Source organism: Salvelinus namaycush, chromosome 19 (assembly GCF_016432855.1).
Source record: "Salvelinus namaycush isolate Seneca chromosome 19, SaNama_1.0, whole genome shotgun sequence".
NCBI lineage: Eukaryota > Metazoa > Chordata > Actinopteri > Salmoniformes > Salmonidae > Salvelinus > Salvelinus namaycush.
This window is the reverse complement of record NC_052325.1, coordinates 9028829-9055839: the sequence shown is the minus strand read 5'-3', so window position 1 is coordinate 9055839 and position 27011 is coordinate 9028829. Positions and strand designations below refer to the sequence as shown.

General features: G+C 45.3%; 1 protein-coding gene across 1 annotated transcript in view; it reads right to left on the bottom strand.

Annotated features, from left to right (window-relative positions):
• The window catches only part of LOC120063680 (dedicator of cytokinesis protein 9-like), a 111377-nt gene that overhangs the window by 9100 nt on the left and 75266 nt on the right, over positions 1–27011 (bottom strand). The window contains exons 31-46 of the mRNA XM_039013976.1: positions 20436–20614; positions 20214–20335; positions 19568–19674; positions 19318–19451; positions 15755–15869; positions 15447–15513; positions 15258–15305; positions 11174–11241; positions 10126–10241; positions 9685–9822; positions 9398–9580; positions 8571–8684; positions 8253–8468; positions 6838–6895; positions 6114–6220; positions 675–797 (exon numbers count right to left, since the gene is read on the bottom strand). Coding sequence (XP_038869904.1) covers positions 675–797; positions 6114–6220; positions 6838–6895; positions 8253–8468; positions 8571–8684; positions 9398–9580; positions 9685–9822; positions 10126–10241; positions 11174–11241; positions 15258–15305; positions 15447–15513; positions 15755–15869; positions 19318–19451; positions 19568–19674; positions 20214–20335; positions 20436–20614 — 1895 coding nt within the window. The remainder of the gene's footprint in view (positions 1–674; positions 798–6113; positions 6221–6837; positions 6896–8252; positions 8469–8570; positions 8685–9397; positions 9581–9684; positions 9823–10125; positions 10242–11173; positions 11242–15257; positions 15306–15446; positions 15514–15754; positions 15870–19317; positions 19452–19567; positions 19675–20213; positions 20336–20435; positions 20615–27011) is intronic.

Here is a 27011-nt window from a genome sequence, read left to right as displayed (position 1 = left end):
GCTACATATTCTATACACCTCTTTTGGCTGCCTTTCCTTCCAGTTCTCTGCTGCCAATGACTGGAACGAACTGCAAAAATCGCTGAAGATGGAGACTTATATTTCCCTCACTAACTTTAAACATCAGCTATCTGAGCAGCTAACCGATCGCTGCAGCTGTACATAGTCCATCTGTAAATAGCCCACCCAACTACCTACCTCATCCCCATATTGTTTTTATTTACTTTTCTGCTCTTTTGCACACCAGTATTTCTACTTGCACATCATCATCTGCTCATCTATCACTTCAGTGTTAATTTGCTAATTTGTAATTACTTCGCTACTATGGCCTATTTATTGCCTTACCTCCTCACGCCATTTGCACACACTGTATATAGACTTTCTTTTTTTTCTATTGTGTTAATGACTGTATTCTATGTGTAACTCTGTGTTGTTGTTTGTGTCGCACTGCTTTGCTTTATCTTGGCTAGGTCGTAGTTGTAAATGAGAACTTGTTCTCAACTAGCCTATCTGGTTAAACAAAGGTGAAATAAAAAAAATAAAATAAAAAAAAAAATGACATAGAGAGTGACATCAGAGGGAGTTGAGCCCAATGATATAGACAGTGACATCAGATAGAGTTGAGCCCCGTGACATAGAGAGTGACATCAGAGGCTGCAGGTCTGCTGCTGTACCTCAAAATCCCTCCCCTGTTCATAGATGGGGATGATGAGCTTGTAGACGTCTGAGATGAGCTCATAGCGCTCAGCCTTCCACAGGCCATCAGCACACTCTTCCAACAGCTCCATCAGGACATCCTGTATGGGAGAGAGGGACAGATAAAACACTGCTGTCATACCGTGTCCACACGAAGACGATCTGGATATGGATGACACACACACCAGGGCTTCATTTCAAAGCTTTTATGAAGGTTAGTGCAAAAGTACTGGAAGAGTTATGAATACTAGAGACCTAATTGTCCTTGATGCAACACAAGCTAGTGTCCTTGATGCAACACAAGCTAGTGTCCTTGATGCAACACAAGCTAGTGTCCTTGATGCAACACAAGCTAGTGTCCTTGATGCAACACAAGCTAGTGTCCTTGATGCAACACAAGCTAGTGTCCTTGATGCAACACAAGCTAGTGTCCTTGATGCAACACAACATGAAGAGTTGTTTAACTCCACTGACATTGTGTATAATGAGGACATGGGTGAACGAGAGATGAAAATGGGATTTAAAAGCAAATTTGTTCCACATGGTCTCTTAAAAGCTATTGAGCTGATAAGCTATGCGGTGCCATTTCTTTGTACTAAATTCAAGCATATAATTAGATGTGGAATTGGTTGCATGTTGTCTGTGAGCGTTTTTTTTGCTTTACACGTTGTTGGATAGTGTGGAGCAGAGCTGATTCACTGATAACATCTCTACAAGGTAGATGCCTGGTTATCTCCAGGAGACTGAAAACTCCACCATTTCAAATCAAATTCTATTTGTCACATGCGTCGAATACAACAGGTGTAGACTCTACTTACAAGACCTGAAATTCTTACTTACAAGCCCTTAACCAACGATGCAGTTTAAAGAAAAATACCCCCCCCAAATAAATAAAAGTACCAAATAATTAATCATTAATAAATAATTAAAGAGCAGCATTAAAATAACAATAGCGAGGCTATATAAAGGAGGTACCGGTACAGAGTCAATGTGCGGGGGCACCAGCCAGTCGAGGCAATTGAGGCAATATGTACATGCAGGTAGAGTTATTAAAGTGACTATGCGTAGATAATAAACAGAGAGTAGCGGCAGCGCTAAAGAGGGGGAGAGGGGGGGGGGGGGGGCAATGTAAATAGTCTGGGTAGCCCTTTGATTAGCGGTTCAGGAGTGCTGGAGAGAAGCCAAGGTGATAAACGGAGCATAAAAGAAGCTAATCATGCTAAGGATTTACAGTATTTTGCCTGTAAAAAAAAATAATTGGGCAATGTTTAGATGACCCCTTTACAAACGGGACCATTTTTACCACATTCTTAGCTGCGTACACCTTTTGTACCTTCCATGCCGAGGACGAGCGATAGTAGTGGTGTGCAGATATGGGTGGGCGTCTATTTTAATAAATCCATTGGGAATATACGCCATCAAAAATAAATATATTTTTTTATTTGTTTAGGCAGGTCCTAAGAAGCATTATAAGACAAATACAATTCATTTTCAAAATAATGGATAGCATATTTTGAGTTTAATTAGGCCTATGTTACAGGTCTGTGTAGCCATGGTTGCGCCATCCAAATGAAATCAATAGTTAGATGTTTTGTTCATTCAAACAGATAAGACACATCTACCCGATCACAGTCAACACACATATATTTTATAGTAAGAATATAATGAAAAATAACAGTAAAATACAAATAGTATTTTTCTCACACAATTTGTTTCAAGGTAACGTGTGGAACCGCTGTCATATAATCTATAATTTTGAAACCAAGGCAAGCCACCTTTCATCTCTGTCCTACCCTCACTGCGCTTTGTTAGGGAGCAGGCGTTGGGTCTTACATTCATCATGATACTGATAGAAAATAGTCATCCTTCGTTAGGGAGCAGGCGTTGGGTCTTACATTCATCATGATACTGATAGAAAATAATAGTCATCCTACTTTCAGAAGCATGTGAGTCTCCTGTTCATATTTCACAACCTCCGCGGGCTTTTGGAGTTGTCTATATACGGTCGAGCAAAATAATAGGCCTGCACTTGATTTAGACTACATTATAGCATGCTAAATGTTTACGATCAGTGATAGATGAACACTTGATTTAGACTACATTATAGCATGCTAAATGTTTACGATCAGTGATAGATGAACACTTGATTTAGACTACATTATAGCATGCTAAATGTTTACGATCAGTGATAGATGAACACTTGATATAGACTACATTATAGCATGATAAATGTTTACGATCAGTGATAGATGAACACTTGATTTAGACTACATTATAGCATGATAAATGTTTATGTTCAGTGATAGATGAACACTTGATATAGACTACATTATAGCATGATAAATGTTTACGATCAGTGATAGATGAGCAAACGAATAGATGAGATACCATCTCCACTTATTTGCCCAGACAGAAACCAATTAAACCAAATAGCCTATAAAGACAGATATTCAGTGAAACAAAACCACATTGATTGGTTATTAAACAAGCCAGTGAAGTCACAGGCTTTTGATAGGGAGTAGGCCTATTGGCTACTCAGCGACTACGAGTGAAAAGCTAAATAATCCACTTGTTAAAATACATAACATGGCAAAATGTTTTAATAAATCAGTCAACTAGACACAGTGGCGACCTGTCATTCAGGGCAGGTGGGGCAGAGCTCCACCTGTTTCGAGCCCCACCTGTTTAGGGTTTGCTGCCTGTTTTGAATGTTATTTTGGCATTCATTTGTGTTACATATCAGTTTGCAAACAATGTAAAAACAAATTATTGAGTGAATAAAGCTGCATACAAGCATTATCTCTTTCTTGCTTTCTTGAGTATTGCAGCTTCAAAATGCAGGTGTTTCAGCCTAGCTCAGTGCTTTCTGTGGTGGAGGGGCAGCCAGCGGAAAATACTCTTTATTTGCGCCGTGATTGGCTCAGTGTTCTGTCACTCATGGGGACACTATGTCACTGCAGAATCTACAGGGAAAGTTAGGCAGTTCAAGCCCTGGGGGCTGCCATACATTTACATTAGAAGTGCCCATCCAAGAAAGCTCAAGGTCATTGGCCATAGATAAAATGATGTCAAATCACGTTATATCTACCGTAGCTTTGATTGGACTGATCATGTCAACATTTTAGCTAGCAAGCTAGACAAGCAGTAATCATGAATCAAGTCGATAATCTACTGGAAAATCCTTTTCAATCCTTGTCATATGAAGAGAAATTATAGATCAAACGTATCGGTGCTCATCAGCCATTGGACATAAATATTCCACAACAAGTCGGAAATCGCAAATTCAACAATGAGTGGTTTGGAAGGAATCAGTGGCTAACTGCAAGCATTGCGAAGCAATCACTAGCCTGCTATTGAGTGGAGTGGGTGTGTGGTCCATGTCTGGGTTTAAGGGTCTCTTTTCCAAGCTTAAAAGGATAAACATTCAACACCATGGGCCAGAAAAGGTTGAATACATTGGCCATGCTGTCAAACCAGCATGACATCTGCTGCGTTCAAAACAACTGGAAACTCAGACCTGGGAAATCTCAGACTTCAGTGAGTTCAAGACAACTGTGTAATCTGAAAAAACGAGCTCCGACTGGGAAAATATGTTTTGAACGGTCATCCAACTCGGAATTCCAAGTCGGGAACTCAGGCCTCTTTCTAGAGCTCCGACTTGAAGATGACTGACGTCATGATTCAACCTTGTTTTTTTCTGAGTTCCCAGTTGTCTTGAAAGCACCATCAATCCAGAGAATGCCAGACATTGATGACAAAGTCTGATGACAAAATTTGCCCACAAGAAGGACCGCTGCACCACCTTCCTGTTTCGAGTGAGCACAGTCCAAAAACGTATTGTATGTTCCTGCATAAATTATGTCATGTGGCAGGGAGATATGTATACTGTAGCTAAGAAAGTAATACTAAGTGTATGTTGTATAGTAAGCTGTTAGTAGCCCATGTGCCTCACCCTAATAATTTGGTCCCTTTCCCCCTCATAACTTAGCCTACTTTTCTGATTTGGTGGTGCACATGTAGCCTATAACCTGTTTTAGAGAAATGTCATCATCCAATATTGTAAGAGCTTCATTGTGTGCTTATATGCCCCATTTATTTATCCTACAGTTCTGACTTGGTGTACAGGGAGATCACTAAGAACGGCCCATGTTCTGAATTCTGTCGCTGTACATTTCAAAAGTGCAAAACAAATAGTTATATTGACTACGTTCTTCCTAGCTCGCTCATTAATATCTTAAGCCTCTTATCCACTCGTTGTCCCATTATGCCATAGTTTGTACATCTCAATTGTCAGTAGAAACCACATTTGTTTAATTCACTTTTTAGGGCTGCAGGGGCAGTATTGAGTAGCTTGGATGAAAGGTGCCCAGAGTAAACGGCCTGCTCCTCAGTCATAGTTGCTAATATATGCATATTATTATTAGTATTGGATAGAAAACACTCTGAAGTTTCTAAAACTGTTTGAATTATGTCTGTGAGTATAACAGAACTCATATGGCAGGCAAAAACCTGAGATAAAATCCAAACAGGAAGTTTGTTATTTATTGGCTTTGCTGGCATGCATCTAAAAACATTTTTTTGTTTGCTCCACCAAGATTTACATGCTGAAATCACCACTGAACATGGCTAAGAATAGGTTGATCAGCATAGAGTGCGCCACATCATCCCATGGAATCCGTCAAGGCTGCACACAGCAGAAATATCACAGAAATATTCTAGTACCTACACACCACCTTCTACAGTCAAACAAAATATACCTTTTATAGGCTAATGGGCAGTATCATGCTCATGAGATGAAATAATGAGATGGGGTGTACTGTATGTGTGGGACTGCAATAATGAGATGGTGTGTACTGTATGTGTGTGTGTGTGCGCCCGTTTCAGAGTGTTTTGGGAGTCGAGCGAGAGTCGTTCACAGCAGTCGGAGTCGACTCCAAAAGTCCTGGAGTCGTGCACCGCTGAAGAGAAATGACACGCCCTGCAAAGTTTAGAACCGGCAGGAGGATGGTTAACGGGCGCTGCCTAGCAACCATCAAGAGTTTAAGATCGTAGTGCGTGCCAATGCCGCCTCAGCATTATGGCTACGTTTCATACTAAGCCGTAGACAGAACTTTGACGAAATGATTACTAGGTCGTTAGGTGGAAATAAAAGTTTTGGCTTTGATACCGGCAATACCTTTCAGATATAAAGAAAAGGCAGAATAAAGTTGGCGGTATGATGAAGTTGGCGGTATGATGAAGTTGGCGGTATGATGAAGTTGGCGGTATGATGAAGTTGGCGGTATGATGAAGTTGCCGGAAAAACGTCTCAGTGTGAAATGGATATAAGACTTGTGAATGCCTGCCCAAAAAGGAACATGCACCAGAACTCATTAGTTGACCTAGCAGCAGAGGGCAGCTGGCTTTTAGTCTCTCACCTCGTTGAAGTGGACATCCTGCATGCCCACATCCTCCATCATAGATACCTCCTCATCAATGTTGGGGGTGACCACTCGGAAGGCTAAGCAGCCCTGCTTGAACATGCCTACGGACCGTTAAGGAGATGGGAACATCATCAATAAACCAAATAGACAGATGTTTTCTTATTTCTGTGGTCTATAAGACAGGTTCTACATTAAGGGGAAAATATGATTTCACTCAGAACATTCTGTCATGTACAAACAGGCAAAAGGTCAACGTTTGAGAATTGCTCTCTCATATAGTGTGCTATGATTGGACCTGCTGAGGTGATTAACCCTCTGGTGTTAAGAAGTAAAGAACACGTGTGAACTAACACTGAAACACAGATTACATAACAAAATCACAAATCTGGGATTGCCTGTATCAAACGTTAGAGTACTGATTTAGGATCAGTTTTGCCTTTTTAGATCACATTGAATAAGATCAAAATGGACAGGGAGAACCTGATCCTAGACCAGCACTCCTACTCTGAGACGCAAGAACGACAGATTACATCTACAATATGCTACAACATCTACAATATGCAGGGTATAGTATTGGACTACTTATTAATAACAAACTAATAACTACCAATCATTTCATTAAAATCACATTGCGCTGACCATTTAATTAACCCCTTGTGAAGTCTGTAAAAAGAGAAAATGGCATCATCAAGTGGCAATAATGAGCAACATACTGCACCTTTCCTCCGGAGATACTCGGCCACCAGGGCTGCCACGTGCACATAACACATGGCTGCCTGTGAACAACAGAGAACATCACAGATACATCAGTACGTTTTACTAGCCAGCCACATGACTTGAATTCATCATATTACATCATCATACTCCATATAGAGATTCTACCATAATCCACTCCTTAAACAACTACACCTCAAAATAACACCCATCCCTCTGGCATAGGCCCATCGTCTTATACTTATACACTGTGACCCGTAGCCTGACCCCTAGCCTGGTACCGACCTTGGACAGGTCTCCATTCTTCACACTCTGACCCCTAGCCTGATACCGACCTCGGACAGGTCTCCATTCTTCACACTCTGACCCCTAGCCTGATACCGACCTCGGACAGGTCTCCATTCTTCACACTCTGACCCTTAGCCTGGTACTGACCTTGAACAGGTCTCCATTCTTCACACTCTGACCCCTAGCCTGATACCGACCTCGGATAGCTCTCCATTCTTCACACTATGACCCCTAGCCCGAACCCTAGCCTGGTACCGACCTCAGACAGGTCTCCATTCTTCACACTATGACCCCTAGCCCGAACCCTAGCCTGGTACCGACCTCAGACAGGTCTCCATTCTTCACACTATGACCCTTAGCCTGATACCGACCTCGGACAGGTCTCCATTCTTCACACTCTGACCCTTAGCCTGATACCGACCTCGGACAGGTCTCCATTCTTCACACTCTGACCCTTAGCCTGATACCGACCTCGGACAGGTCTCCATTCTTCACACTCTGACCCTTAGCCTGATACCGACCTCGGACAGGTCTCCATTCTTCACGCTCTGACCCCTAGCCCGAACCCTAGCCTGGTACCGACCTCGGACAGGTCTCCATTCTTCACACTCTGACCCTTAGCCTGATACCGACCTCGGACAGGTCTCCATTCTTCACGCTCTGACCCTTAGCCTGATACCGACCTCGGACAGGTCTCCATTCTTCACGCTCTGACCCTTAGCCTGATACCGACCTCGGACAGGTCTCCATTCTTCACACTCTGACCCCTAGCCTGATACCGACCTCGGACAGGTCTCCATTCTTCACACTCTGACCCCTAGCCCGAACCCTAGCCTGGTACCGACCTCAGACAGGTCTCCATTCTTCACACTCTGACCCCTAGCCTGATACCGACCTCGGACAGGTCTCCATTCTTCACGCTCTGACCCCTAGCCTGAACCCTAGCCTGGTACCGACCTCGGACAGGTCTCCATTCTTCACACTCTGACCCCTAGCCTGATACCGACCTCGGACAGGTCTCCATTTTTCACACTCTGACCCCTAGCCTGAACCCTAGCCTGGTACCGACCTCGGACAGGTCTCCATTTTTCACACTCTGACCCCTAGCCTGAACCCTAGCCTTGTACAGACCTCGGACAGGTCTCCATTCTTCACATGGATGCGGGCCATGCTGTCCAGCCAGGTCTTGCGGAGCTCGGGCGTGCTGGCGTAGGACTTGGCTAGGCTGTACTGCAAATCCACCAGCATCTCCGGGTCCCTCTCATGCTCCTTCATCTGAGCCGTGGCCATCAGGACCGTCCTGATCCGCTTGGTCAGGTCCTTCACATCTGATGGGAAGGCGGTGTTCTGTACAGGACAATAAACAGGAAGAGTAAAGACCAGATTATTCATGTGGTCCAATGGTAACATGGAGTTTGAATGAGAATAGAGCATCCATCGGGTTCTGACCTTGATTGTCTTGTCACTGTTGGCACAGTTGTTGATGATGGACAGGGACTGCTGGAAGCGGGTTCCTCCGATACCGATGACGTCAGCAATCAGCTGACTGACGGCGATCACCACCTGAGCGAGATGGCAGAAGTGGCACACGTCAATAACACATTACTCCCATTACCATCACGTCAATAACACACTACTCCCATAACCATCACGTCAATAACACACTACTCCCATAACCATCACGTCGATAACACACTACTCCCATAACCATCACGTCGATAACACACTACTCCCATAACCATCACGTCGATAATACACTACTCCCATAACCATCACGTCGATAACACACTACTCCCATAACCATCACGTCGATAATACACTACTCCCATAACCATCACGTCGATAACACACTACTCCCATAACCATCACGTCGATAACACACTACTCCCATAACCATCACGTCGATAACACACTACTCCCATAACCATCACGTCGATAACACACTACTCCCATAACCATCACGTCGATAACACACTACTCCCATTACCATCACGTCAATAACACACTACTCCCATAACCATCACGTCGATAACACACTACTCCCATAACCATCACGTCGATAACACACTACTCCCATAACCATCACGTCGATAACACACTACTCCCATAACCATCACGTCAATAACACACTACTCCCATAACCATCAGACAAACCACTCTTTAGGAGAGTTCCATAGACTGTTCTTCTACATAGAGACGTTCTGAGAAGACAAGTGGATCAGCATGTAGAGGGTAACCTCTCCCCCCATCTCTCTCTCTCTCTCCCTCTCTCTCACCTGTAGGTGAGTGCGGACAAAGGACTTGCGCCCTGTGTAGTCAAAGTTACTCTTCATGAGGAAGTAGAGGAGGTGGGCGGCGTCGCTGCGGATGGAGCTCAGCTTGGAGTTGCAGCACTTCAGGATCTCGTAGCAGAACGAAGCACACATGTCCGCTCGGCCCTCGAAAAAGGTGCAGGGGAACTGGAAACAGACACACAGTGATGATTAGATAGTCGGCACGTTTAAGAGAGGGAGAGAAAAACACTTGACTACTGTGAACTGTTAAGAACCAATGGCCTCCTCACCTTGTAGATGAAGGTGCGCAGCGAGGTGAAGACCTGCTTGAGGGCCGTCTCTGATTGGTTAATTTGTAGGAAGCAGAGGTGCACCTCAAACACCTTCTTCATGAGTGGGTTGTGGCCATGGTCCGAACAGAGCTGGGTCTGACAACATACGAGGACAGACAATTAGCAACTTCAAAAGCCAGAGATTGACACTAACAGACAACATCAAGTAAGAAGTAGAAAAAGGGTGAAATATCAAATAAAATCACCAACAACATAGATCAAATGCATGTATGTAGACAAGCAGGAGGGGGTTCTTGTCAGCGATTGATAAGGCAAAGCTAAAGAGGGAGTTTCAAGTTTCTTAGATAACATAAACACATAACAAGCAAGGAAGGTGATGTGTTTTACATGTTGAGGATCACTTATTATAAGCCACAGAACCAGCAGTTAGGAGTGTACCTTGAATCCCACGATGAAGATGCTGAGCGTGTCCAGCACGGTGAGGCAGACCTCCGTGGCGATGTTAGCCTCCAGAACCGATTGGTTCAGCACGTCAGCATCAGAGTGGCTATAGGCTGCAGAGGACACACACCACACTGCTGGAGCTCTCTCACATCATCCCTACAATACACTCCTGTACTGCTCTGGGTGCATCTCAAATGGCACCCTAATCTCTATTTAGTGTACTACTTTTTTACCAGGGCACATAGGGCTTTGGTCAAAAGTAGTGCACCATAATAGGGAATAGGGTGCCATTTGGGATGACTGAGTCAGGGCTGCATAGATGCCCTCTTGTGAGTAATCATTACAATACAGTCTGAAAGAATAGCTATTATTAGTAATCAAGGCAAAAAAACACACTGCTTAAGAGGAGGAAATAATATTCAGTTGAGTTGAAAACAAATGCATTCAACTTCAGAGGTTTGAATACAATGAAATGAGTTACGAAGGGAACAGAAATGAACAGGTCAGAGGGAACCGAGGGTTTACAGAGGGCTCGTTCTCAGCTAAAATGGCATGCTCTTAATTCAACCAGATGAACAGAGCTAATAGTCTGTAAACTGCCTGTCGTTGACCTGACACATTCTTACCATGGTCTACAGATATTCCAAGAACACTTGAAATCTTTCTTACACTGAAAACACAAAGAAATTCACTTCATTAAAGGGAATCAAGTAAGATACTTACTATAGAGCTGAATCTATTTTGCTTTTGGTGGAGTCAATACAACGGTTACAACAGTGAACTTGGTCCTGATTAAAACCATCCCTTCAACACATATCCAGTGGCGACTGGATATGTGTTGACCCCCAAGGGGTCATATACTTTCTAGGATAAAACCCTTCACTTTTGTTCACTCAAAACCACCACATCCATGGAGAAATGGCTCAGGAACGGCTGACTTTGGACTTGGGTGTGGCACACATGATGATGATGATGATGATGAGGTGACTGACTACAGAGGGAGGGGCCTATGGTTAAGAGGCGGGTGATTGGGGACACTTACTGTGGTTAAAAGTGTATGAGTTATCCAGGCTGTTGAGTTGCTGTAAGCGAGCATGCATCATTCCCGCCCTGTTACGGGACACAGGCAGAGTCTGAGACTTCCGCTCATGTGCTGCTATGGGTCCCACCCCTTCCTGGCTCCTGATGAGGAAACAGGAAACTGTTAGACAACTGGCCCACTACCAGCAGGACCAGGGTTAGTCAAGCAGGTTAGAATGGATATCACACATACCAGGGCCAGGGTTAGTCAAGCAGGTTAGAATGGATATCACACATACCAGGGCCAGGGTTAGTCAAGCAGGTTAGAATTTATATTACACATACCAGGGCCAGGGTTAGTCAAGTAGGTTAGAATGGATATTACACATACCAGGGCCAGGGTTAGTCATGCAGGTTAGAATGGATATTACACATACCAGGACCAGGGTTAGTCAAGCAGGTTGGAATGGATATTACACATACCAGGGCCAGGGTTAGTCAAGTAGGTTAGAATGGATATTACACATACCAGGGCCAGGGTTAGTCAAGCAGGTTAGAATGGATATTACACATACCAGGGCCAGGGTTAGTCAAGCAGGTTAGAATGGATATCACACATACCAGGGCCAGGGTTAGAATGGATATTACACATACCAGGGCCAGGGTTAGTCAAGTAGGTTAGAATGGATATTACACATACCAGGGCCAGGGTTAGTCAAGCAGGTTAGAATGGATATCACACATACCAGGGCCAGGGTTAGTCAAGCAGGTTAGAATGGATATTACACATACCAGGGCCAGGGTTAGTCAAGCAGGTTAGAATGGATATTACACATACCAGGGCCAGGGTTAGTCAAGCATGTTAGAATGGATATTACACATACCAGGGCCAGGGTTAGTCATGCAGGTTAGAATGGATATCACACATACCAGGGCCAGGGTTAGTCAAGCAGGTTAGAATGGATATTACACATACCAGGGCCAGGGTTAGTCAAGCAGGTTAGAATGGATATTACACATACCAGGGCCAGGGTTAGTCAAGCAGGTTAGAATGGATATTACACATACCAGGGCCAGGGTTAGTCAAGCAGGTTAGAATGGATATCACACATACCAGGGCCAGGGTTAGTCAAGCAGGTTAGAATGTATATTACACATACCAGGGCCAGGGTTAGTCAAGCAGGTTAGAATGGATATTACACATACCAGGGCCAGGGTTAGTCAAGCAGGTTAGAATGTATATTACACATACCAGGGCCAGGGTTAGTCAAGCAGGTTAGAATGGATATTACACATACCAGGGCCAGGGTTAGTCAAGCAGGTTAGAATGGATATTACACATACCAGGGCCAGGGTTAGTCAAGCAGGTTAGAATGGATATTACACATACCAGGGCCAGGGTTAGTCAAGCAGGTTAGAATGGATATTACACATACCAGGGCCAGGGTTAGTCAAGCAGGTTAGAATGGATATCACACATACCAGGGCCAGGGTTAGTCAAGCAGGTTAGAATGGATATCACACATACCAGGGCCAGGGTTAGAATGGATATTACACATACCAGGGCCAGGGTTAGTCAAGTAGGTTAGAATGGATATTACACATACCAGGGCCAGGGTTAGTCAAGTAGGTTAGAATGGATATTACACATACCAGGGCCAGGGTTAGTCAAGCAGGTTAGAATGGATATTACACATACCAGGGCCAGGGTTAGTCAAGCAGGTTAGAATGGATATTACACATACCAGGACCAGGGTTAGTCAAGCAGGTTAGAATGGATATTACACATACCAGGACCAGGGTTAGTCAAGCAGGTTAGAATGGATATCACACATACCAGGACCAGGGTTAGTCAAGCAGGTTAGAATGGATATCACACATACCAGGACCAGGGTTAGTCAAGCAGGTTAGAATACCTAACTATTCTATTGATCACAAAATAGAAGGAAATACTGTATAGCCTGGTAGCCAGATCAGTTCCTGTTTAAGGTTGTCTAAATCATAAACTGGCTCCCAGGCTAGAAATAGGGCCAAAGTGAAAATAAAATCCATAGGAATGTCTGCTTTAGGTATGTTAGGAGCATTTTGAGGCTAATTTGACACACAACTATTCTTTCTACACTGAGTGTATAAAACATTAGGAACACCTTCCTAATATTGAGTTGCACCCTCTTTTGCCCTCAAAACAGTCTCAATTCGTCGGGACATGGAATCTACAAGGTTTCGAAAGTGTTCGACAGGGATGCTGGCCCATGTTGACTCCAATGTTTCCCACAGTTGTCAAGTTGTCTTGATGTCCTTTAGGTGGTGGACCTTTCTTGATAGACACGGGAAACTGTTGAGCGTGGGAAAACCCAGCAGCGTTGGCGTTCTTGACACAAACCGGTGCACCTGGCACCTACTACCATATCCCGTTCAAAGGCAGTTAAATCTTTTGTCTTGCCAATTCATCCTCTGAATGGCACACATACACAATCCATGTCTCAATTGTCACAAGGCTTAAAAATCATTCTTTTTTTCCCTTTTTTTTTGTACATGACGAAGGCCAGGCAGCCGAAACGCGTCGTTTTTTTAAACTAACTTTGTTTCTATTGAACATGCCATACTAATAAAGGCATTTTAATTAATTATATGAAGAGTGCCTTGGTCCTCCTTTCTTTTTGATGACCAATTTACCCCTTTTACCAAAGAGCACCTTCTATCTACCAAAATGTACTATTGTGTACCTTAGTAGCGCTTCCCTTCCTCCTCTTTCTACTGCTTAAAAATCCTCCTTTAACATGTCTCCTCCCTTTCATCTACACTGATTGAAGTGGATTTAACAAGTGACATCAATAAGGGATCATAGCTTTCACCTGAATTCACCTGGTCAGTCTATGTCATGGAAAGAGCAAGTGTTCATAATGTTTTGTGCATTCAGTGTATTTGTGAACATCTATACAATCTTGATTCAGTGTTGATAAGTCAGGTTGTGAGGCGAATCCATAGAAGCAGACATTGCTAGAGCAGCACTATAGCAGTTAGTAGCAGCAGAAGCCAACTCATGCATGTGACTATGAAAGAGACACAGTCGACGGTGAAGCTCATGGCAGGTTTGTGTGGTGCGATTACATGGCCAACCAAAGTGGTGTGGAGTTATAAGATGGCCAATCAAAGTGGTGTGGAGTTATAAGATGGCCAATCAAAGTGGTGTGGAGTTATAAGATGGCCAATCAAAGTGGTGTGGAGTTATAAGATGGCCAATCAAAGTGGTGTGGCGTTATAAGATGGCCAATCAAAGTGGTGTGGAGTTATAAGATGGCCAATCAAAGTGGTGTGGAGTTATAAGATGGCCAATCAAAGTGGTGTGGAGTTATAAGATGGCCAATCAAAGTGGTGTGGAGTTATAAGATGGCCAATCAAAGTGGTGTGGAGTTATAAGATGGCCAATCAAAGTGGTGTGGAGTAATAAGATGGCCAATCAAAGTGGTGTGGAGTTATAAGATGGCCAATCAGAAAAGAGAGAAGAAAACATGCTTTTAGTATAGGAGACTTAATTCCATTTGTAGTCTTACCCAAGCAGGAGGGGGCAGGAGCCATGTTTGTTTTATTTACTATATTAAACTTGCCAGCATTAAAGTGAACAGATAAACAGACAGTGGTGGTGGTCAGAGAGATAGGAGAGCCATCAGGACAGAGCTCTCACAGAGAAAGTGTGTGCCAGAGTCCAGTCCAAAGGTAAATATGAGCGTAGAGGGTGGTGTGTGGTTATAGTGTGCGTTCTGCAGTGTTCGAGGGCCTTTACTTTACACACAACGGTAATACAACTGAACGAACCAAGCCACACATGGGCAATGTTTTCGACCTATCACTAGCGACATCAGGCAATGGTTGTGTCATTCAAACGATCTCAGGTGTTACTAGAAAACATTCATAGCATCTTCAGTAGATAGCTTGTGGTGTACGATCACCTTAAAATGGCTCGGACAATATTCACACTGACATTAAAACAGCAACATTTTCAACACGATACTATCAACAAAAGGTGTAATAAATTAAGTAATTTAGTCTCATCTACAGGTTTTAGCTTAAAAGCTTCAATTGAACCATTCGTACAACAACATTACCTTGCGATGCATCTCTTTCCTATATATCTGAATTGATGGAGACACACTCTGGAGACAAAAAAGCATTAGACTCATTGTTACTCATTGCGGCTAATAAAAAGATGCTTAAACATACTCAATCTATACAGTAAAATGGTATAAAGTAGCATGGGGTCAATAACAAGGTTAAGCTGACAGTCCGATGCTTACTCTACTAGAGTGAAGAAGTCCATGAGCTCAGTAGACGAGGCCTTGTTCCAATAGGTAAACAGAGCATCTGAACGAAGGAGAGGTGAAGCGTTATATGTGTGTCCTACATGGTACCCTATATCCTATAGTACCCTATGGGCCCTTGTTAAAAAAAAGTAGTGCACAAAATAGGGAATAGGGTGTCATTTAGGACGCAGTCCTGAGGAAAACTACTGGCTGTAGGAATACACAGTTCACTAAGGATACCCCCCCCCCAAAAAATGAAAAAATCAAATGAAGTGCTTAAGTAGAGAGCGGTAAAGTCTTACCCTCAGACATGTTCTTGAGGACGTGGAGGAAGCACATGAGCAGGCTCTTGATCTCAGCCTGGTCCAGCTTGTCACAACGCAGCAGGCTGCCGCTCAGAGCTGACGCTGGCTGGCTCTGAGGAACAGTCACGCTGGTCAGAGATCAGCTAAAATACACTACAACACACGCTACTGACACCCTGTTTGCACTGCTCTAGTCACACAGTAATGCTATTGGGAGATTTGTGCTTGTTGTTCTATTTGCCATGTTGTTGTTCTTAATGTATGGTAATCTGTACATGTTTTATAAGGCAAAAAAAGGGGTAGGAAAAAAATAAGATACTGAAGAATTTTGAATGCTGATTTCTGTACCTTGGTCAGCAAAGAGAAAAACGTTAGTATTACATCATCAGTTCAATGATATACTCAAGTACCTTTCAGTACATCTATTTCTGATGATGTCATACTAAAGTACCTTTCAGTACATCTATTTCTGATGATGTCATACTAAAGTACCTTTCAGTACATCTATTTCTGATGATGTCATACTAAAGTACCTTTCAGTACATCTATTTCTGATGATGTCATACCAAAGTACCTTTCAGTACATCTATTTCTGATGATGTCATACCAAAGTACCTTTCAGTACATCTATTTCTGATGATGTAATACTAAAGTACCTTTCAGTACATCTATTTCTGATGATGTCATACTAAAGTACCTTTCAGTACATCTATTTCTGATTTCTGATGATGTAATACTAAAGTACCTTTCAGTACATCTATCTCCTATACATTTACATTCATATGATGCACTCATAAGCAGGTAAGCCTACTGTAATGGCTGGCAGCAAGCACATGGTACTCATGGCTATGACTACACTAATGGAGTCAGTCACTCAGACCCTTCTGGGCTCTAGATGCGGGGGAGACTGCCAGATCAGTTGTACGTGCAGGGCTTAAATCACTAGAACTCTCCAAGCCGGGACAGAGAGCAGGAAGCAGGAATCAACAAAGCACTCTCCAAGCCGGGACAGAGAGCAGGAAGCAGGAATCAACAAAGCACTCTCCAAGCCGGGACAGAGTGCAGGAAGCAGGAATCAACAAAGCACTCTCCAAGCCGGAACAGAGAGCAGGAAGCAGGAATCAACAAAGCACTCTCCAAGCCGGGACAGAGAGCAGGAAGCAGGAATCAACAAAGCACTCTCCAAGCCGGGACAGAGAGCAGGAAGCAGGAATCAACAAAGCACTCTCCAAGCCGGGACAGAGTGCAGGAAGCAGGAATCAACAAAGCACTCTCCAAGCCGGGACAGAGAGCAGGAAGCAGGAATCAACAAAGCACTCTCCAAGCCGGAACAGAGAGCAGGAAGCAGGAATCAACAAAGCACTCTCCAAGCCGGAACAGAGAGCAGGAAGCAGTGGAGTAGCAGATCTACCATAGCGTGGGAAAATACAGCGTCTTCCTTTACCAGCGGTGAGTTAGTGTAGACCAGAGTTAACAGACTGAAGCCATATCTTGTTGACAGAGATAGTTAGCAGCTAAACTTAGCTGCCATATACACTGATTATACCAAACATTAGGAACACCTTCCTAATATTGAGTTATACCTCCACCCTTTTGCCCTCAGAACAGCCTTCATTCGTTGGCGCATGGACTCTACAATGTGTCGAAATATTTCCACAGGGACGCTGGCCCATGTTGACTCCAATGCTTCCCACAGTTGTGTCAAGTTGGTTGAATGTCCTTTGGGTGGCGGACCATTTTTGATACAGACAGGAACCTTTTGAGCATGAAAAACCCAGCAGCGTTGCAGTTCTTGACATAAAGTCATGCGCCTGGCACCTACTACCATACCCCATTCAAATGCACTTACATCTTTTGTCTTGCCCATTTATCCTCTGAATGACACACATACACAATCCATGTCTACAATTGTCTCAAGGCTTAAAATTCCTGCTTTAACATGTCTCCTCCCCTTCATCTACACTGATTGAAGAGGATTTAACAAGTGACATCAATAAGAGATCATAGATCATAGAGATCATCATTCACCTGGTCAGTCTATGCCATGAAAAGAGCATTTGTCCTTAATGTTTTGTACACTCAGTCTGAAAACTTGACTAAACACAGTAGGCGATCATTTTCATGAATTCTTTATCAAAGAGAGACTATATATTGTAGATGGATGTCATTCATGGCTTAAAAATGAAGCAGATATTACATCGTCTTTCTTTCCCTTTCTGACTGACTGTCTCCTCAGACTATCATTCATAGAGAAAACTGTGAAAATAACAGACATAAACATAACACAAAAAAAGGGGACCTCCTCAGTACATACTGTATAGGGCTTGTGACGGTCATGGAATTTTGGATGACGGTTATTGGTCAGCCAAAATGACCGTGGTCACCGTTATAACCAATCAAATGTTAGGCAACCGAATACTCGTTCGCTACAACACCTGTCTTGTTTCAGCAAGGAGCAACAAAGTTTCATCGTGTTGTTGAGAATCCGTAAACGGTAACTGTGCCAACCCTAAGTTCTAGAGTTCTGAGAACAATCCTCTAAAACTCTTACAGCTAAAAGAGTCACACGGCACACATGAGGGAGATGAGAAATGAAGAGACTCCAGCCAGGTTGCATGCTTCAGTGTCACTCCTATAGAAAACCAGAAAGCAGTAGCTGGGCTTCATGGCACCAGAGATTAAACTGTGTATCATCCTCCTGGCAAAGAAAGGACCTCGGCAAAGACTAAAACACACACTCACACACACAGGACACTTCCTGGGAGGAAGGGGAGAAAGTAAGGGTGAGGGATGTTAATTCTAATTCTGTACTTTGAGTGGAGTGGTGGGATTCTCTGAGACACTGGGGACTGTGAGCAGGATAAAATCCATGGTGGCGGGTTTGGAGCGAATGGAGTCCTCGGGTTCGGAAAATAAGCATAGCATATTGGCAGAGTGTCTCCGCCTGATATTCTCCTTCTGCCAGCAGCAGTAGTGGGTAGGTGGATGGAGGAGTCAATAGTCAATAGTACAATGACAAGTTAACAGGCACTAACCTCATAACTGTCAATGGTATAACAGGTGTATGTGTCTGTCTGAGAAAATACTGAAAACGATGCATGGAACATCCTCAACTAAATCTATGGCCTAAATATGACCAACTAAATAGCTGCTGAAACTCACATTGACCCCACCCAGGTTAATTTCTAGCCTAACTAGACTAACAGACTAACACTAACAGACTAGACTAACAGACTAACACTAACAGACTAGACTAACAGACTAACAGACTAGACTAACAGACTAACAGACTAACACTAACAGACTAACAGACTAACACTAGCAGACTAACTGACTAACAGACTAACACTAACAGACTAACACTAGCAGACTAACACTAACAGATTAACTGACTAACATCACTGCAGTAGCCATGTGCTACAGTCCTCAGGCATTGGTTAGACCCTCAGTAACTGATGTCGAGCAGATCTCAGCCTGCAGTGATTTGACCAATAATAAGTCAACATAATCATGTTTAAGTAATGGTCCATGACACTGGCTGTAGTATGAGTCCACGGTACCTTGTCCAGAGAGTTGTTCTTATCGTTGCTCTTCTCATGAAGGCTGTATCCAGAGTCAGTGCTGATTAGGGAGCCCCGGGAGTCAGCGTGGCGGACAGAGTTAACGTTGGGGGTAGAGGATGCATGAGGGGAGGCTGAAGAACATAGACATGTCAGCACGGTTAAATATATGACCCTCATGTCCCTCAATCACCACTGGACAACATGAGTTGAATCTCACGTCGGTGCCAAAAGGAGACTGAAATCTCACCGGTGCCAGAGATGACTCCAAACAAATCCTTGTGCAAACTGTTGTCGAAAAAAGTACTGGACCTCGGAGGCGTCATTATCACGGTGTTGCCCAAGAGTGGATCATCTCTTCCATTCTGAAAGGAAAATGAACCATTAATCAAGTCTTTGCAGTTAGGGATTTGAGTTGTGGTCATAGCCAGCCACTAGATGGCAGCCTTACGCTGTTGATTTGAGTTGTTGTCGTAGCCAGCCACTAGATGGCAGCCTTACGCTGTTGATTTGAGTTGTTGTCGTAGCCAGCCACTAGATGGCAGCCTTACGCTGTTGATTTGAGTTGTTGTGGTAGCCAGCCACTAGATAGAAGCCTTACGTTGTTGATTTGAGTTGTTGTCGTAGCCAGCCACTAGATGGCAGCCTTACGTTGTTGATTTGAGTTGTTGTCGTAGCCAGCCACTAGATGGCAGCCTTACGTTGTTGATTTGTGTTGTTGTCGTAGCCAGCCACTAGATAGAAGCCTTACGTTGTTGATTTGAGTTGTTGTCGTAGCCAGCCACTAGATGGCAGCCTTACGTTGTTGATTTGAGTTGTTGTCGTAGCCAGCCACTAGATGGCAGCCTTACGCTGTTGATTTGAGTTGTTGTCGTAGCTAGCCACTAGATAGAAGCCTTACGTTGTTGGAGTAGTTGATGGTGAATGGGGAAACTTCCTTCACGTTGAGCCTGTGGACGTTCTCCTGGAGCAGACCGAACAGGGGCAGGTAAAGGGTGGCCAACCTAGCCTGCTGACTCTGAAATAGAGATAATCTGATGAAATAAACTTCCTTTTCCTTTAAGAAGAATTACTAAATGACGAGAGAGGAAAGAGACAGGGATGACTGGGCTGCTTACCTTGGAGGTGTAGCGCTCGTCAAAGGTGTGCTTGACCATCAGGTTCTTGAGCACGTGGATGGATATCTGACGGATCTCCCGGAACTCCTGCAAGGCCCCGCCGACCTCCCGCAGCAGCAGCCCAACCAGGAAGTGGTTCTTACAGAAGTCGTCTGTCAGCGAGTAGTCTAACTGGAGGTCTGGGAGGAGGACAAACAGGAGACAGACGTTAGGAGGACGTCCCAAACGTGAACTATCTGCTATGATGTAAACAACAACACAACAGCAGCACTGAGTTGATGTTTGAACTGTTAGACTGGGGTCTATCAGGACAGTATAGGTCTATCAGTACAGTATAGGTCTATCAGTACAGTATAGGTAGTGGTCTATCAGGACAGTATAGGTAGGGGTCTATCAGGACAGTATAGGTCTATCAGTACAGTATAGGTAGGGGTCTATCAGTACAGTATAGGTCTATCAGTACAGTATAGGTAGGGGTCTATCAGAACAGTCTAGGTAGTGGTCTATCAGGACAGTATAGGTAGGGGTCTATCAGAACAGTCTAGGTAGTGGTCTATCAGGACAGTATAGGTAGGGGTCTATCAGGACAGTATAGGTAGTGGTCTATCAGGACAGTATAGGTGTCACGTTCCTGACCTATTTATGTTAGTTTGTTATGTGTGTTAGTTGGTCAGGACGTGAGGTTGGGTGGGCATTCTATGTTTTCTGTTTCTGTGTTGGTTTTGGGTTGCCTGGTATGGCTCTTAATTAGAGGCAGGTGTTTTGCGTTCCTCTAATTAAGAGTCATATTTAGGTAGGCGTTGTCACAGTGTTCGGTGTGGGTGATTGTCTTCCGTGTCTGTTCCTGTGTCCTCACAGGACAGTTGAAGGTTAGTCTCATTTGTTGTTTTGTTGTTTTGTAGTTTTGTAGTGTATTGTTTTGCTGTTTTCATTAAAAGATGGCTTATTTCCCTCAATCCGCATCTTGGTCCTATCCATGCTCCTCCTCGTTTGAGGAGGAGAACAACATTGACTGCCTTTACAGAATCACCCACCAAGAATCCAGAACCAAGCAGCGTAATTTGGAGCAACGGGGAAGTATACAGGACTTGTGGAGTTGGGAGCAAATATTTAACGGAGAAGGACCATGGGCTAAAGTGAATCACCGTCCATGGGAACAGCTGGAGGCAGCTCGGAGAGTGGAGGAAAAGAGAGAGAGGAACCGGAGTTATGAGGGAACGCGTCTGGCACGGAAGCCCAAAAAGCCCGTGAGTAACACCCAAAAATTTCTTGGGGGGGGGCTAAGAGGTAGTGGGCCAAGGGCAGGTAGGAGACCTGCGCCCACTTCCCAGGCTTACCGTGGAGAGCGGGAGTACGGGCAGGCGCCGTGTTACGCAGTAGAGCGCACGGTGTCTCCTGTACGAGTGCATAGCCCAGTGCGGGTTATTCCACCTCCCCGCACTGGTAGGGCTAGATTGGGTATTGAGCCAGGTGTCATGAGGCCGGCTCAACGCGTCTGGTCTCCAGTGCGTCTCCTCGGGCCGGCATACATGGCACCTGCCTTACGCATGGTTTCCCCGGTTCGCCTACATAGGCCGGTGCGGGTTATTCCACCTCCCCGCACTGGTCGGGCGACCGGGAGTATTCAACCAGGTAAGGTTGGGCAGGCTCAATGCTCAAGAGTGCCAGTACGCCTCCACGGTCCGGTATTTCCGGCGCCACCTCCCCGCCCCAGCCTAGTACCTACAGTGCCTACACTACGCACTAGGCTACCAGTGCGTCTCCTGAGCCCTGTTCCTCCTCCACGCACTCTCCCTGTAGTGCGTGTATCCAGTTCGGTGCCTCCAGTTCCGGCACCACGCACTAAGCCTCCTGTGCGTCTCCAGAGCCCTGTACACACTGTATCTTCTCCCCCTACTAATCCTGATGTGCTTGTCCTCAGCCCGGTGTCACCAGTGCCGGTACCACGCACCAGGTATAGAGTGGGCTTTGAGAGTACAGTGTGCCCTGTCCCTGCTCCCCGCACTAGTATGAAGGTGCGTGTCCTTAGCCCGGTGCCTCCAGTTCCGGCACCACGCACCAGGTCTACAGTGCGCCTTATCCGGCCAGAGCCATCCGTCTCACCAGCGCCATCTGAGCCATCCGTCTCACCAGCGCCATCTGAGCCATCCGTCTCCCCAGCGCCGTCTGAGCCATCCGTCTGCAATGAGCCTGCAAAGCCGCCCGTCTGCCATGAGCCTGCAAAGCCGCCCGTCTGCCATGAGCCTACAGAGCCGTCCGCCAGACAGGAGCCGCTAGAGCCGCCCGCCAGACAGGAGCCGCTAGAGCCGCCCGTCAGACAGGATCTGCCAGAGCCGCCAACCAGACAGGATCTGCCAGAGCCGCCAACCAGACAGGATCTGCCAGAGCCGCCAACTAGACAGGATCTGCCAGAGCCGCCAACCAGACAGGATCTGCCAGAGCCGCCAACCAGACAGGATCTGCCAGAGCCGCCAGCCTGCCATGAGCGTCGAGAGCCGTCAGCCTGCCATGAGCGTCGAGAGCCGTCAGCCTGCCATGAGCGTCGAGAGCCGTCAGCCTGCCATGAGCGTCGAGAGCCGTCAGCCTGCCATGAGCGTCGAGAGCCGTCAGCCTGCCATGAGCGTCGAGAGCCGTCAGCCAGCCATGAGCGTCGAGAGCCGTCAGCCAGCCATGAGCGTCGAGAGCCGTCAGCCTGCCATGAGCGTCGAGAGCCGTCAGCCTGCCATGAGCGTCGAGAGCCGTCAGCCTGCCATGAGCGTCGAGAGCCGTCAGCCAGCCATGAGCGTCGAGAGCCGTCAGCCAGCCATGAGCGTCGAGAGCCGTCAGCCAGCCATGAGCGTCGAGAGCCGTCAGCCTGCCATGAGCATCCAGATTCGTCAGTCAGCCAGGAGCTGCCCTTCAGCCAGAAATGGCTATATACCCAGAACTGCCCCTCAGTCCAGAGCTGTCTCTCTGTCCGGAGCTGCCTTTCAGTCCGGAGTTGCCCCTCTATCGTGATCTCCCTCTCTATCTTGATCTACATCTATTTTCTGATCTATCCCTCTGTCTGGTGCTATCCCTCTGTGTTGATTTATCTCTCTGTCCCGGTGTTGTCCATATCATTGATGTTACTAAAAGGATTTTGTGGGGGTAAATTGAGGGTGGACATTTTTAGGGGGAGAGGGAGGTTAGGATTGATTATGGTGGGGTGGGGACCTCGCCCGGAGCCTGAGCCACCACCGTGGTCAGATGCCCACCCAGACCCTCCCCTAGACTTTGTGCTGGTGCGCCCAGAGTTCGCACCTTATGGGGGGGGTTATGTCACGTTCCTGACCTATTTATGTTAGTTTGTTATGTGTGTTAGTTGGTCAGGACGTGAGGTTGGGTGGGCATTCTATGTTTTCTGTTTCTGTGTTGGTTTTGGGTTGCCTGGTATGGCTCTTAATTAGAGGCAGGTGTTTTGCGTTCCTCTAATTAAGAGTCATATTTAGGTAGGCGTTGTCACAGTGTTCGGTGTGGGTGATTGTCTTCCGTGTCTGTGTCTGTACACCACGCGGGACTGTTTACGGTTTGTTCGGTTTGTGTAGTCTATGTTTTCCTATTCGTGCGTTCTTCTTGGTTTATGTAAGTTCGTCGTTTAGGTCTGTCTACACCGTTTGTTGTTTTTGTTAGTTTAGTCAAGTTCGTGTTTTCGTTTAATAAATATGTCATTTCACTACGCTGCGCCTTGGTTCCCTCAATACTCCTCCTCTTCAGATGAAGAGGAGGAGGACTGCCGTTACAATAGGTAGGGGTCTATCAGGACAGTATAGGTCTATCAGTACAGTATAGGTAGGGGTCTATCAGTACAGTATAGGTCTATCAGTACAGTATAGGTAGGGGTCTATCAGAACAGTCTAGGTAGTGGTCTATCAGGACAGTATAGGTAGGGGTCTATCAGAACAGTCTAGGTAGTGGTCTATCAGGACAGTATAGGTAGGGGTCTATCAGGACAGTATAGGTAGGGGTCTATCAGGACAGTATAGGTAGGGGTCTATCAGGACAGTATAGGTAGTGGTCTATCAGGACAGTATAGGTAGGGGTCTATCAGGACAGTATAGGTCTATCAGGACAGTATAGGTCTATCAGGACAGTATAGGTCTATCAGGACAGTATAGGTCTATCAGGACAGTATAGGTCTATCAGGACAGTATAGGTAGTGGTCTATCAGGACAGTATAGGTCTATCAGGACAGTATAGGTAGTGGTCTATCAGGACAGTATAGGTCTATCAGGACAGTATAGGTCAACCAGGACAGTATAGGTCTATCAGGACAGTATAGGTCTACCAGGACAGTATAGGTCTATCAGGACAGTATAGGTAGGGGTCTATCAGGACAGTATAGGTAGTGGTCTATCAGGACAGTATAGGTAGGGGTCTATCAGGACAGTATAGGTATATCAGGACAGTATAGGTAGGGGTCTATCAGGACAGTATAGGTAGGGGTCTATCAGGACAGTATATGTAGTGGTCTATCAGGACAGTATAGGTAGTGGTCTATCAGGACAGTATAGGTCTATCAGGACAGTATAGGTCTATCAGGACAGTATAGGTCTATCAGGACAGTATAGGTAGGGGTCTATCAGGACAGTATAGGTCTATCAGGACAGTATAGGTAGTGGTCTATCAGGACAGTATAGGTAGGGGTCTATCAGGACAGTATAGGTAGTGGTCTATCAGGACAGTATAGGTCTATCAGGACTGTATAGGTAGTGGTCTATCAGGACAGTATAGGTAGGGGTCTATCAGGACAGTATAGGTAGGGGTCTATCAGGACAGTATAGGTAGGGGTCTATCAGGACAGTATAGGTAGGGGTCTATCAGGACAGTATAGGTAGGGGTCTATCAGGACAGTATAGCTCTATCAGGACAGTATAGGTAGTGGTCTATCAGGACAGTATAGGTAGGGGTCTATCAGGACAGTATAGGTCTATCAGGACAGTATAGGTAGGGGTCTATCAGGACAGTATAGGTAGTGGTCTATCAGGACTGTATAGGTAGTGGTCTATCAGGACAGTATAGGTAGGGGTCTATCAGGACAGTATAGGTAGGGGTCTATCAGGACAGTATAGGTAGTGGTCTATCAGGACAGTATAGGTAGGGGTCTATCAGGACAGTATAGGTAGGGGTCTATCAGGACAGTATAGGTAGGGGTCTATCAGGACAGTATAGGTAGGGGTCTATCAGGACAGTATAGCTCTATCAGGACAGTATAGGTAGTGGTCTATCAGGACAGTATAGGTAGGGGTCTATCAGGACAGTATAGGTCTATCAGGACAGTATAGGTAGGGGTCTATCAGGACAGTATAGGTAGTGGTCTATCAGGACAGTATAGGTAGTGGTCTATCAGGACAGTATAGGTAGGGGTCTATCAAGACAGTATAGGTAGGGGTCTATCAGGACAGTATAGGTAGGGGTCTATCAGGACAGTATAGGTAGGGGTCTATCAGAACAGTATAGGTAGTGGTCTATCAGGACAGTATAGGTCTATCAGGACAGTATAGGTAGTGGTCTATCAGGACAGTATAGGTAGTGGTCTATCAGGACAGTATAGGTCTATCAGGACAGTATAGGTCTATCAGGACAGTATAGGTAGGGGTCTATCAGGACAGTATAGGTCTATCAGGACAGTATAGGTCTATCAGGACAGTATAGGTCTATCAGGACAGTATAGGCAGGGGTCTATCAGGACAGTATAGGTAGTGGTCTATCAGGACAGTATAGGTAGTGGTATATCAGGACAGTATAGGTAGTGGTCTATCAGGACAGTATAGGTCGGGGTCTATCAGTACAGTATAGGTCTATCAGGACAGTATAGGTAGGGGTCTATCAGGACAGTATAGGTAGTGGTATATCAGGACAGTATAGGTAGTGGTCAATCAGGACAGTATAGGTATATCAGGACAGTATAGGTAGGGGTCTATCAGGACAGTATAGGTCTATCAGGGCAGTATAGGTAGTGGTCTATCAGGACAGTATAGGTCTATCAGGACAGTATAGGTAGGGGTCTATCAGGACAGTATAGGTCTATCAGGACAGTATAGGTAGGGGTCTATCAGGACAGTATAGGTCTATCAGGACAGTATAGGTAGGGGTCTATCAGGACAGTATAGGTCTATCAGGACAGTATAGGTAGGGGTCTATCAGGACAGTATAGGTAGTGGTCTATCAGGACAGTATAGGTAGGGGTCTATCAGGACAGTATAGGTAGGGGTCTATCAGGACAGTATAGGTAGGGGTCTATCAGGACAGTATAGGTAGTGGTCTATCAGGACAGTATAGGTAGGGGTCTATCAGGACAGTATAGGTCTATCAGGACAGTATAGGTAGGGGTCTATCAGGACAGTATAGGTCTATCAGGACAGTATAGGTAGTGGTCTATCAGGACAGTATAGGTAGGGGTCTATCAGGACAGTATAGGTAGGGGTCTATCAGGACAGTATAGGTAGGGGTCTATCAGGACAGTATAGGTCTATCAGGACAGTATAGGTAGGGGTCTATCAGGACAGTATAGGTCTATCAGGACAGTATAGGTAGTGGTCTATCAGGACAGTATAG